This window comes from Acanthochromis polyacanthus, chromosome 17 (genome assembly GCF_021347895.1).
Source record: "Acanthochromis polyacanthus isolate Apoly-LR-REF ecotype Palm Island chromosome 17, KAUST_Apoly_ChrSc, whole genome shotgun sequence".
Lineage (NCBI taxonomy): Eukaryota > Metazoa > Chordata > Actinopteri > Pomacentridae > Acanthochromis > Acanthochromis polyacanthus.
The window spans coordinates 19,609,280-19,622,952 of NC_067129.1; the positions used below are offsets into that span (position 1 = coordinate 19,609,280).

The 13,673-nt window shown below is 40.3% G+C and overlaps 1 protein-coding gene across 2 annotated transcripts in view; it reads left to right on the top strand.

Moving 5' to 3' along the window:
• LOC110950632 (kinase suppressor of Ras 1) overlaps positions 1–13,312 on the top strand; it is a 31,380-nt gene extending 18,068 nt beyond the window's left edge. The window contains exons 5-21 of one of the 2 annotated variants that reach the window (XM_022193332.2): positions 873–1,054; positions 1,400–1,469; positions 1,620–1,703; positions 3,082–3,143; positions 3,233–3,342; positions 4,160–4,328; positions 4,622–4,663; positions 4,939–4,987; positions 5,106–5,169; positions 6,215–6,508; positions 6,594–6,790; positions 6,886–6,982; positions 8,427–8,560; positions 8,983–9,114; positions 9,249–9,384; positions 9,559–9,692; positions 11,304–13,312. In XM_022193332.2, coding sequence (XP_022049024.1) covers positions 873–1,054; positions 1,400–1,469; positions 1,620–1,703; positions 3,082–3,143; positions 3,233–3,342; positions 4,160–4,328; positions 4,622–4,663; positions 4,939–4,987; positions 5,106–5,169; positions 6,215–6,508; positions 6,594–6,790; positions 6,886–6,982; positions 8,427–8,560; positions 8,983–9,114; positions 9,249–9,384; positions 9,559–9,692; positions 11,304–11,310 — 1,963 coding nt within the window. In that variant the 3' untranslated portion in view covers positions 11,311–13,312. The remainder of the gene's footprint in view (positions 1–872; positions 1,055–1,399; positions 1,470–1,619; positions 1,704–3,081; positions 3,144–3,232; positions 3,343–4,159; positions 4,329–4,621; positions 4,664–4,938; positions 4,988–5,105; positions 5,170–6,214; positions 6,509–6,593; positions 6,791–6,885; positions 6,983–8,426; positions 8,561–8,982; positions 9,115–9,248; positions 9,385–9,558; positions 9,693–11,303) is intronic. The other variant, XM_022193333.2, reaches the window with a different exon arrangement.
• The last annotated feature ends 361 nt before the right edge of the window (positions 13,313–13,673 follow it).

Genomic DNA, 13,673 nt, shown 5'->3' on the forward strand with positions numbered 1-13,673 from the left:
CTCTCTCTCTCTCATTCATTTCCTCTCTTCCTCTCTCTCTCTCCCTCTCTCTCTCCCTCTCTCTCTCTCTCTCTCTCTCTCTCTCCCTCTCTCCCTCTCTCTCCCTCTCTCTCTCTCTCTCTCCTTCTCCCTCTCTCTCTCTCTCTCTCTCTCTCTCTCTCTCTCTCTCTCTCTCCTCTCGTTGTGATTAGGTGCACATACACAAACAAGCCACATGTTTATCCATAATATCCTGTCTGGTTTTGGAAAACTTTATCGGCGGAAAAAAAAAAAAAGCTGGCCAAGGCAGAAATGATTACGTCTGACATATATCCAGAGCAGCAAACGCACACCCAGATGATCCTGCTAGTTTATCCTGGCTTTGTACAAACTGCAGTATGTTAGAACAGCAATCTGAAAACAAGTTGCAGATCTGGTGAACACAACGCGACATAAATTTACACAAATGGATCCCTTTCTCAAACGGCGTGTGTCACGTGTGCATGTGCGCTTAAATCACATGAACTGGCGCTGCTCAGTGCTCTGCTCCTTGTGACTTATGTCTGGGCGTTAAGGATGTGACCCTGGTCATCCATCCATTATCTATACACCCTTTAATCCTCATTAGGATTGCTGGGGGGCTGGAGTCTATCCCAGCTGACTTAGGGCGAAGGCAAGGTGCACCCTGGGCATGTTGCCAGTCTCTCAGAGGGCTTGACCCTGGTTATCCTGTGCCAATACTATTTAGGTATCCAACGTGCTTCTCTCTAGTTCTTACATAACCTGCCCTGTACAGTAGAGTAAAACCAGAGCTGCTGTAGTGTTCTGTCTCGTATTTTCCTATATGCTGGATCTGCTGATACTCCAATTTTTTTTGTTTTATGTCTCTTCAGGTGTGTTAAAAAGAATAAGTTGTTCCTGAACATGCAAGTTAACGGTAATGGCTGTGAGGACTCGCCTTCTCGCTACCCGGTCGTGTCTGCACGGACGCCTGGAGTCACCCCAGTCGCCACCACAGCACCTTACACCCTCCCTGGAACGCCCACCCTGCTGGAGGAGCACAGCACAATTAAGAGTGAGTCATCTGCACGTGTTGTATTTTGGTGATATGATGAATAATCATGTTGTCAACATAATATTCTGGACTAGATGACGGTGTTTATCCAGTAGGGCTCATCTCATATTGCTGGTATTGGTTTGGCTGTGCAGTGGGTTCTGATGCCATTTTTATTTATTATGCATTCTTGTGCAAGTGTGTCTGTTTTGGGTTGAATGTGATTGAAAGTTTTCATCTCTGCAGTCCAGGTTTAATGACAGAAGGGGATGTTGTCAGATGTGGCTTTTTTTAATACAAGTTTTGTCAGTGGGAGCACCATGTCTTCTCTATAATCTCCTTCTCCATTCCTTCTTTCTCTCCTAGATAACGTAGCAGTGCATCGCAGTTCCCCACAAGCAGTGAGGAGGGACATAGGCCTAGCAGTCACACACAGGTAGACCTTTGTTTTAAACACGATGTATTCTACCCTAAGCTTATCTCACAGTTTAGCTCATTTTTTTTGTAATAAACTACTGACTGAACCAACCTATTAATAACTCTTATCCAGTACTGGAGAGCTAACAGAGGCTGTTTGTTTCTGCAGGTTTTCCACCAAGTCCTGGTTGTCTCAGACATGTCAAGTGTGCCAGAAGAACATGATGTTTGGGGTTAAGTGCAAACACTGTCGGTGAGTTGAGTGCTTTTCTATTTAAGGGACACTTCACTCAACTTTAACTATTTTTGTTATTTGCCGATACGGTAGAAAGGTAGCAAAAGAACGCTGACTCAGGGTTTGCTCCTTGACTTTGTGATTTAGAGGTGTGGAAGTTGACTCTTTGAGTAAAGCTATGTCCACACAGGTGTAGATTTTGTTTGGAAAGACATAACATTTATTACATTTATGCCCAGAGTTCATACTACTCCAACATTTTAGGATCCTTAAAGCGGGGAAGTGTGAAACTTTTGCTTTACAGAAACAAGAGAATGTTTGGACACCCATGTTTGAGTTCTGTTTGGGGTTCATCGATCACCATCTTTCCATCTCATTTCCCAGTTTGTACATCCTCAAATCCTCTCCTTGCATCTTAGTCTCTCCCTCCAGAACAGAAACGAGGAGAGAGGACTTGAAGAAACAGGCCTCTAGCACTATGAGGCATCCTCACTTCAGATGCGCTGTTTTAAAGTAACGTCAATTAAATATGACATGCGGCGCAGCTGTGAGACCTGTCCATTTTTTCCTTATAACCTACCACTGTATTTTATGATCTCTGACAGATTAACAGAACAGTGTTTATGATAACTTATTTTTTCTAGTGTTATTTTTTTATTTAAGAGGCATGCGGCAACGTATAGAAGGGTAGGGTGATATGTATTATGAAAACACATTTGTCCGTCTTGCTACTGACATGGTTTGTATATTCCAGCTGTGTGTCACCATCTTTTATGTCACGGGTGCAGAAAAGACTGCATCCACGGCATGTCCTCGCTCATAGCTCCTCAAACAAGCCTCCTCTTTCCTCAGGTTGCATTTTAGACATTTAAAATCCTTTGTGATGCCGCTTGAAGATTGATTTCCAGGTCATACATAGGAGGAGAGGAGGCTGAAATTAGTAAAAAGAGATGAGCCTCATGTCTCCTTTCCTGATTCACGTCACGAGGCTTTCATAGAACCCTTTACCGGACATCTGCCTACCAGTGGTTAATTCCACAAAGATAATGAATTACTGAGGCTTTTTTAGTAATGGTTCCATCTCATTGTTGGTCCAATCAAGGAAATGTCTCTTCTTCATTTTCACCACTGCTGTTCCTCTTTCTAATTCTATTTTCTCCAGCTAAGCAACCAGCCACCTGCTGCCTGTTTACACCTGCACGTCCAGAGTATGTCATGTGATATGTGTTTTTTTTTAGGTGTGTTTGTGTGGACGGAGGTTGTGTCCGGAACTGTGCTGGACGGATATCATTTTTAAACGCCATTTTGTATTAGTGCTGATGTAACTGTAATCTTGTCCTGGACGTGAGAAGTGTTCTAACTGCCACATGCTAATTGCTGCCTACTTTCTGTGCAGATTAAAGTGCCACAACAAATGCACAAAGGAAGCTCCATCCTGCAGAATCTCCTTTCTACCAAGTAAGTTTTGTTTCATCCTCAGTCTGCGGTTCATGGACACAACTGATTTTGCTTTCATACATGTGCGATATTATCAATTTCTCCTGCAGTCGCCAAAATTCGGAGGACAGAGTCGGTTCCCTCTGATATAAACAACCCTGTGGACCGACCGTCAGAAGCACCGCAGTTTGGCACACTACCAAAGGCCATTACGAAAAAGGTAAAATAAAGGCTGTGGAGTTCTGTATTACAGCGCATTTATCTGTGTAATAATTTCATAATTTAAGCACTGTCAAATTAATTAATATAATACAATACTATTAACTGTAGAGCCTCTTCATTGGCACTTTATGAAAATGAAGGCTTTATTTGTCACAATCCTCTGTAGTTTCTGTCACACAGATAAGCAGAGTTTGTTTTAGAGAGAAAAGACAAATAATTCTTCAAGTGTTTTTGTCATCTGCTTTTCGGTCTCTCCACCATCTGCTCTTGCATAACGTTGCAAAGATAAGCAATGCTCTCCCAAATGTTGTGCTTTCAAGTGCTCTGCTTTCTGCCATTATGCACTCAAGAACATTTATCTTGAGTTAACTCTAAAAATGTAACAAAGGAAACTAGTAAAACAAAGAGTCAATATCGTAGAGGTGACCTTAAATCAAATAAGACGTATATATACACTGCCAGTCAGAAATTTGGACAAACCTTCTCATTCAGTGGTTTTTATTCAGTTATTTTCTACACTGTAGATTAATACTGAAGACATTAAAACTATAAAAGGATACATATGGAATTATGTTGTGAACAGAAAAGTGTTCATCTTCAGTATTAACCTACAGTGTAGAACATAGTACAAATAAATAAAAAGCATTAAAATGAGAAAGTATGTTCAAACGTTTGACTGGTGGTGTACACACACACGTACACACACACACACACACACACATATATATATATATATATATATATATATATATATAGTATGTGGCATGTTTATCCAACCTGATCAATGTTGTTTGCCTCCCTTCCTGTCCCACCAGGATCACCCTCCAGTGCTCAACCAGCTGGACTCCAGCAGCAATCCGTCCTCCACCACCTCATCCACACCTTCCTCCCCGGCACCCTTCCAGCAGAGCAACCCCCCCAGCGCCACTCCTCCACCCAACCCCTCACCCAAAGGCCACCGGGACAGCCGCTTTAACTTCCCAGGTAGGCTTGTGCACAGAAGGGAATCTACTACTATAGATGACAAGACAAACATATCCAACCCTACTGAAATGAGCATGGTAGCACTGTAGTCTGTTTTCCAGTTTAATAATATGCAATAATGTCATTAGCAATGTAATAGTGTGAAGCTCACACACACTTGTCACCCCTTCTCTTTCTGTAAATGATATTAACACTGAACTGTGCTCTTAATTTAAAGCTTCTCTAACCAAGAGTCTCTCTCCCCGCCACGCTTTTGTCTTTCCCCTGTCCTCTATTATTTTTTTTTTCAAAAGCTGCCTGTTACTTTCAGCATAGACAACAGTTTATCTTCCCCGGTGAGTTGACTGTCCCACTGTGCTGACCTTAGATTCCCTCCAGCTTCCTCTGTCTCCTGAATGTTCGTTTTGGGGGTTTGTAGCAGTTTGTGTAGTTATCCTTCACTGTGTGCCACTACTAGGATTGTTAAGTGACACTTTGACACCATCTGCTGGTGGTATTGGGGCATTGCATGAGCCGGCATGTTCTGTGTATGACAAAGAATAAAACGAAAGGGGGCAGAACTTGTGGTCTTCTCTTTCCTTCCTAAACTGCTTTTTTCCCCCCTCTACAGATGTTTCCAGTCCTGTAAATTTGCACTCTGATGTCCTCCAAGACACAGTGTAAGACATTTATATTGCAGAATTCAACTTCACATAGTTACAGCACTGATACAATAGTAAAATTCAGCTTTTCTTGGATTCCAACTCTCTATTTTATCTCATTTTTTCTGTATCATAGCAATGAGATTGAGCAATCAGCGGACGACATACATGCTGAGCTGGTAGAAGATGAAGATGAAGAGGTAATGCTGAATATGCAGTCAAGAAAATGCTCTTTAGTTCCAGCTTTCACTGAGACTGACTGACTCCAGGGTAACAGGCTGTGGTGGTAACATTTACTCAACTTCAAGTCTTAAAAACGAATTGAAGCTATTTGTGCTTTACTTGAGTATTTTTAATTTTAATTCAATATTATACAACATTATTCTTCCACTCTATTATATCACAAAAGCAAATATTGTGTTTTGTAGTCTATAACATTTGGTTAGTCCAAATGTGGAGATTTGAATGTTTGGGATAAAAAGATGAAATGCTCCTTTATGGGCTGAGGAATTTCCTGTATATCTCAAGCTGGGTAATCTGTTCTGCTCCCTTTTGCATTTGCATGTCAAAAAAATGAAAAGCTCAAGCAGGACAGCTCCAAACTAAATAATGATTTAAAAAAGTGCTCTGAACATATCAGGATGTGTAGATTGAACTGATCACCAGCATGTAAAATAAGCAAAATTAGCTCAATCTTAAACATCTTATACAGCTACTGCAGTAAAAAAAAAAAAAAAAAAAAAAGCAGCACACACATTAATGTAGCAGTAATATTAGTCCAAATGCATCATATATAACAGTGGAACACCAAAAGGAAGCATTATACTTTAGAATAAGTGTTTTTGATACCTGAGTATATTTTGCTAGTAGCTTGCTTTTACTTTGGTAAGTTTTTCAATCCTGGACTTTTGCTTGTTGTGGAGTATTTTACTTAAGTAAAAGAAATAAATAACTGAATGAATTCATGGACTGAAAGCTTTTGATGTCGTTCAAGATTATGTGTTGCATTTGTTTGTTCTACTAATTTGCATTGTCATTGAATCTAGGGTTTTTGATATTAGTCATTTACATACGACAGTCTACATTTAAGACAGCCACACAAACCTAGAGCTAAAGGGAAAAAACAACACTATTAAGTCAATGGAGGCTCACACATCTCACACACATCTCAACAAATCTTTAGAAGTTTTTCTTTTATTCTGTCTTGCATAGTAGATAAGCAAAATCATCACCGTGTTGTTGCAGGAAGGGGAGGAGGACATTGAAGTTGAAGATGAAGACCCAGAAGCAGAAGAGGAGAATGATGAAGACGACGAGGAGAATGAGGACGAAGTCGATGATGAGGATGACGACGACAGGGAGGAGATCAGGATGAACGTGGGCTCGGATGGTGAGAGCGACGAGCTGGACGATCTGCCCAGCTCTCGGGGAAACCAGTGGAAGGGCCCCATCTCCCGCAAGGCCAGTCAGACCAGCGTCTACCTGCAGGAGTGGGACATCCCTTTTGAGCAGCTGGACCTCGGAGAGTTGATCGGAAAGGTGAGGAATGCGGCTTTCAGAATAATACTGCATGTATCGTATTCTGAGAAGGCGCCTGTGGTGAGTTTGTTTTTCGTGTACGTAGGGCCGCTGGGGCAAAGTACATAAGGGTCGCTGGCATGGTGAGGTGGCCATCCGGCTACTTGAGATTGATGGGAACAATCAGGACCATCTGAAGCTCTTTAAAAAGGAAGTGATGAACTACAGGCAGACCAGGCACGAAAATGTGGTCCTCTTCATGGGGGCCTGCATGGCTCCACCCCACTTAGCAATCATCACCAGGTGAGAGCAGAATTATCAAGCGTACCTGCAAAATACTGTTAAACCCACTGTATGCGTTTTGTTAAATGTAATCTTTTTTCCTCTCTCTCCTGCAGTTTCTGTAAAGGGAGGACGCTGTATTCAGTTGTTCGAGACACTAAAAACACCTTGGATATTAATAAGACAAGACAAATTGCTCAGGAGATTGTAAAGGTATTTATCGTGTTTTATCTCTATACAACTTGCTTTGCGAAGATATAGCTGAGTAGTGGCATCCTTAGCAGAGAATAAAGTCACACCTAATCTGTGTGTGCTGTAATTTGAGCTTCTCTGTTCTGTTTTGGTAGCTGGTCTAGCCACATACATGATAGCACATGTAAGTCCCTCCCATTGAAAGTGTTGACACTCCCCACGCATATAAAGCAAGGATTATACTTCTGTTTGGGTGCAGAGGCACACACAGACAGCTGTGGATGCTACAGATGCATAATTGTTGCCATTAGTCTACTTTCCTAGTCCACAGGAATCTGCTTTGAGGACTCAGTTCCATGTATGTGTAGTAGGTCTTAGTTTCCACTGCATTGCATTACAGCTGGTCCCTTAACCTTCCTGTTGTCTTCCTTTATGAACACCAAAAAATAGTGTTCCCTTCTCTGATAAAAAATTCAAAAATTCGGCAAAAAAAATCCCCAAATTTCTGAAAATTTGCAAAGCCTTGAGGAAGAAAATTCCAATAATTCCTTAAAAATTTCCCTTTAAAGTTTTAGAAACAAAATCCCTCAAATTTGTCAAGACAATTCTTGTAAAGATTTCAAAAAATGAGTGAAAATCTTCCAAAAAATCCTGAAAATATCTGAAGTAATTACATGTATTTCAGTAAAACTTCTATTTTCTTTAAGAAGATTCACAAAAAAATCAGCCAATTTGGTTGATTTTTTTTGTGAATGTTCTGAAAGATTTTTTTTAACATTTCTTTTTTTCTACTAAAACAATGTTAACTCTCCCAAAAATGTTGAAAATGTGGAAATTTTCACAGTGAAAATATTTTTTTTTCCACGTTTTCAAACTTTAATATGGGTCAGTTTGACCCACAGGACAACACAAGGGTTGAAAGCCAAAAATGAAAAAAACATACAAAAACATTTACTTTTGTTATTTGCTTTCTTTCTAAGTGCTATTTTTAGCTCAATGTGGTAGTCTCGATTGTCTTTTTGCTGCTCTTCTCTACTTCATCGCTCCAAAATATCTGTTTCTTTTCCGTATGTGTCAGTTTTCACACATGAATTTGCTCCCTTTGTTGTGTGTGTGGTATTGCCATTCAGTATTTCAAAATGCTAGCATTAGCAAATTTAAGTACTTTGTAGGGTTGTTGAGACCATATTTCACATCTACAAACTAGAGTTTCTAACTCTGAAGTTGCACAGCAGGACACATTTTCTTTGTACGAAACAGAAAGTGTGCAACCAGAGATAAGATTTCCTATTTATATGTTTCATTTTGTTGTTTCTGTTTGATTAATGTCCCAAAATCATGTTACCAGCGCAGTGCTTCATGTGCTCAAAGCCAAGGAGGATCTCATTCATACATTTCCCTGTCTGAACATCACAGTCTGTATGGAAGAGTTTCATGAGCTGTCCTTGTTTGCCTTCTGATACAGGGAATGGGCTATCTGCACGCCAAAGGCATCGTTCACAAAGACTTGAAATCAAAGAACGTTTTTCATGACACCAATAAAGTCGTGATCACAGACTTCGGGCTGTTTGGGATCTCTGGAGTTGTTCAGGAGGGGAGGTAAGAAACGCCACTCGAGAGACCTTAAAAACACAACCTCAGCTAAGGCTGTGTTCACGCCACACCGCTATTACCTGGAGAGGTCCGGTGATTTGTAATAATTGCTGAGGTCCACAGTGGTAGTCCTGCAGGCATCCATCTCCCTTGTCAGCCAGTATTTTTTTGCAACGACGGAAGACTCCAGATTGTAAATTCAGAGTTATTACCCTCACACTCTCCTTTTTTGAAGTATATTTTGAACACACAGCTTGCTAATTTTGCACTTCCTTTGTGTATGATTTAATGAATAGCACTTTCTGCACACTGCAGTTACAGATGCGCTGCGTTTAGTTAATGCATTTTCCACTCAAGTTAATGGATCTTTCCACTCAGCTTTTCCAATCCATTTGATTCGTTGCTGAAAACTGTGCCTTTTATTCCAGGCGGGAGAATAAACTAAAACTTCCACATGGCTGGATTTGTTATCTCGCGCCAGAGATTGTGCGTAGGATGAGCCCAGGTAACAATGAGGACCGCCTTCCATTTTCCACCGCAGCAGATGTGTACGCCTTCGGGTAAGTCCTGCACGCTCACACACACCGTTAATTTAAGCCCCGCTGACCTTCTGCTCTGTTACACCTGTTTCTGACTGAGAATAGAGGTCACCTTTTGACAGAATAATCACACTGCTCCTTTGCCCCACTTTAAGCACCATTTGGTATGAGCTTCAAGCTAGGGACTGGCCAATCACCAACCAGCCTGTGGAAGCTACCATCTGGCAGGTGGGGAGCGGAGAGGGCATAAAGAAGGTTTTGACGGAGATCAGCCTGGGCAAGGAGGTCACTGTGAGTTGTGTTTCAGTCATTCAGAAAAGTAGCTGCTTATTCTGATGTTTATCCCTGCTCTGGTGGTGCAGCGATAACAAGATGTTGCGAAACTTTTTCGATCAATCAGCCATAGTCCACGGTGCAGTGAGTGCATGAGTCAGCGCATTGAACCTGAGCGGTTTCCTTCCTCAGGAGATCCTCTCTGCCTGCTGGGCGTATGACCTGAGAGAAAGGCCGACCTTCACCCAGCTGGCCGACATGCTGGAGAAGCTGCCCAAGCTCAACCGCAGGCTGTCTCACCCTGGACACTTCTGGAAGTCTGCAGAGTAGGTATCCTAGAAATGAAGGAGGATGTGAAGACACTGGATACGTGAAAACCCCCCAAAAAACTATTATTTGTTATTGTGTATCTTCTGGTTCCTTGTGGTACAATGTTGTGTCTGTGATGATCCTGTTCGTGTTTGATTCCAAACAATGAGACTGAAGCAGAGTTGTTGTCAGCCTTATGGTTATATAGTCTTATTTATGTACAAATAAGATTCATAAATGGATATTTGTCTGATATAAAATGCACTTTGTCACCACAACAAGCTCCTCTCAGCTCTGCTGTTGCTCGCTCTCAGACAAAATGTGAACTTTGTGGTGTATATATGTAAATGTGACTTTTAAAGTTTAATTTATTCTTCATCACACAATGCTCTCATCTGAAATGACGCAGTTTTGACAGTGAAAGGTGTCACGGGGCTTAACTGTCACTGTCTCATATATGTAGAATTCTGTTATGTGAGCAGCAGACTGTGGCACTGTAGCACAGTGTGAGTGAGGAGTTTGTTGTCATAGCAATTTAAAAGTTCCTTACAAGCAAGGCTGCCAGGAAGAGTACAAGTGACGAGATATTTTAACAGCGACACAGAGTTGCCCTCTTGTATTGGTTTAATCACTTTGTTTTACTTACTGTCACCTGTTTATATATTAGGGGTCAACTGAAATAGCTTTTTAAATGCCAGTGCTGATTATTAGTGATCAAGCAGACCAATAATTGATATACATTTGCATGTATACATAAATTCCATCACAAAGCTCGACTGAAATGTGTCTGTTTTTGCTTGACACGTTTAATTTAACAGAGAACTTTTCTACATTTTCCAGTTGTTTCTTTGACATTTAACCAAAAATAATGCATTTTAAAAATGTATCAGGAATTGCTAAAGAGGAAATAAAGGTACCAATAATGAAAGAAATGCAGAATATCAGTCCAACAATCAAACAGGCTGATGATCAGTTGACCCCTGAGTATAAATCTGTGACATACCATCTTAAGTTGAGAGTAACCACCCAAAGCTCAGTTTATACCAAGTCAAAATCCAGTTGAAAACATACAAAGCACAAAAAAAAGTTCTGTGAAGATAATTTACTCCCATGATCCTTCACATTTCTGCACCTCAGTGGATTTCATCATCTTTTCACCCAGACCTGCTTTTCCACTTCATGCGTCTTCTGTTTATCTCCACGACTTCATCACAGCTTCACTGTCACGCCACGTTTCCCACTTCTCTCTGCTTTTCATCGTATGATTTTCTGTTTCACACACTTTTATTGCATTTGCTTTGAGACTACTAGCATTAAGGGCTTCACTATTGATCCTTGTATGGTTAATGCTAGTTTCACCACATTGGGGAGACATACGAGCTCGACAACAGAAAGAAGAAAACAATCCAAAAAATGACTTAAAAGAAGACTGCTTTGCCATTAGAGGATCATATGAATATTAAAACAGCTGGTTTTTAATCAGTGAATGTCCTTTAACTAATCTACGTGTGTGCGGTATCTTGCTGCTTTTTCTCAGTGTAAGCCTGTGAAACTTTCACTAACTGTCTAATGTTTGTGTTCTCCTTTGCTCTTTTCTCTCTTTTTTCTGTTTCTCTTTTCTAATCTAGGTTGTAGCAGTCGCTCTGAAACATAAGCAATGCAAAACAAAAAGCCTGGGTCTGCCTTGCATGCTCCTGAATCCTTAACTCTTGCAGGATTGATCAAAGCATTGCCTCTGCCTGAAACGAGGCACTGCTTCCACTAATCCACAGTCTGATCTTCCATGTCTAACCGTTGAGTTTTTCTTGCTCGGAGTGGAGGATCGGTGGACCGAGGCGTGGCAGGTGGGGCGGCCACTGCCACTCCTTTCCCTCCTAATATCTCCCTTGCCTTCCTTTGGTTTTGGTTTTGCTCATTCGGGACTCTGAGGCTCATGAATAACTGGCTTGTGGTGTCTGTGCTGGGACTGACCGACTGGTGCGCTGTCCTCGGCCTGCTCACCTCCTTCTGTGCTGCTGTGATGTGGTTGTTCTCGTTGGAGTCCTGACCACATGCCTCTTTTTTTCCTTCTCTGAAACACACACACATAAACACACACTGCTGGACATAAAATGGACCCTACGACCAAAATGGACCACTTCATTTATCTATGTTTTCCCTGAGGGTTTGACACGCGTTTGACAGGATGCTTGACTGATGCTCTCAAACCAACTGCCTACCTTTCTCCCTCTCCATCTCGTTTTGTAAAGGGGTTGTGTGACGGCATGCGCGGAGATACTCACCAGCCCGTGTCTAGACGCAATATGCACTTTGTCAGCAGGAAAAAATAATCACGAACTCTTTATTTTTTTTGTGATTTAGTTTTTGTTTTTCTCGAATGGTCATATTTGCGGTGTTTTATTTTTTCTCTCTTCAGGAGAGTCTCAGAGGCTTGGACAGAGTGATATGTGTGTCTTTGTTGGAGTATAATCTGGTAAATTCACTGCTTATTGGATGCATTTGAAAACGGCACTGATGAAGACTTGCTAAACAACCAGAAAAGTGAAAAGAAATAGGTGAAATCTTCACGGGAATAGAATACTACTGGCTGTTTATGATTAAAGGCTTTTTTTTAAAAAAAAGTTCATCTGTTGAAGTGTAAAGTGCACCTTAAAAGAATATGAGTTACTTCTTTCAAGGAGTTCATTCTCTGCGCAAAAAAAACAAAACAAAAAAAAATCAGGAACCTGGAGCAAAAGTGTCCTATATCTTCCTTAAACAGTACCTCTTGTGTGCGCTTGTGTAAACCGTTTGTGGTTGCTGGCTTCTGTTGGCGTGCTTGCATTTATGTGTTATGTGTGGGTGCACGTGCGACTGAATGAGCGTACTGTGTTGGAACATGTAGGGTTTTTAGTCAGAAGACTGCAGTAAATGTTGTGTTGCAAATCCAATGGTATGTAATGTACATACATTATTTAATGTATAGCAAATTAACATTGATTCTTCTAATATTTGTACAAACATTTTGTATGTAAAATACATCACAACATTTTTGGATAGGTACTGCTATGGCTATTACAGATGTGTAAATATATATATATATATTTATATTTTTTTCATGTATAAAAAAATCTGTATAAAAGCTGTACAATTTTTTAGAATGGGCCAATACATGTTTTTTATGTTATTGTAAAAATTCATATTTTTGTATTGCATGTGACTACCATTCTGTACACGCAGTTTCTGTTTTCATCCATGGAAGACAATAAAATGAGGCTTGTCATGTAATAACAGAGTAGATATTTTTATTGTACAGCACATGAAGAAACTCATGTAGCAAACATAGCTTAATAAAAAACATTCACAATGAGTAGATGGCACCATTTAAGCAGAAAGTTACCGTTTAGTCAAGTACTGAAGTACAATTTTGAGATACTTGTACTTGAGTATTTCCCTTTTAGGCTACTTTATACTTCCACTCCACTACATTTAAGAGGGAAATATTGTACTTCCTACTCCACTACAGCTTTTTTAAGATTAATATTTTTACACAAAGGACAATATCATAATCAATGACAATATAACGCATTGTTAAATACTAAAGCAGTGGTTTTCAACCTTTCTGGCTTTTTGCAAAAAAAATAAATCATTTCAGGTGTTCTGTCTCATTGTTGTTTTCTTTTATTTGTTTTTTAATCTCTGAAGGTTTAATTTCAGTAAATGTTAATATCATCCAATATTCCACCAAAAATCAAAGGTTAGAGCAAAAAATCTAAATTTGTTAAAAATGTATTCATGCAAACTTTTGTTTTTTCTTCTCTCCTCTCCCATTTATCTCAGATTTATCTGCGGTTTCACTACATACAATAGTCATTAAAATGGTTCAAACTAGCTCCACATGCAGCATCCAACAGTAACGCGCTGCTCACACACTGGTGCTTCACTGACGATAATCTGTTGATGTTGCACATATTAATATATCAGCCTGAGGAACCAAAGCAGTACTTTTAATTTATACT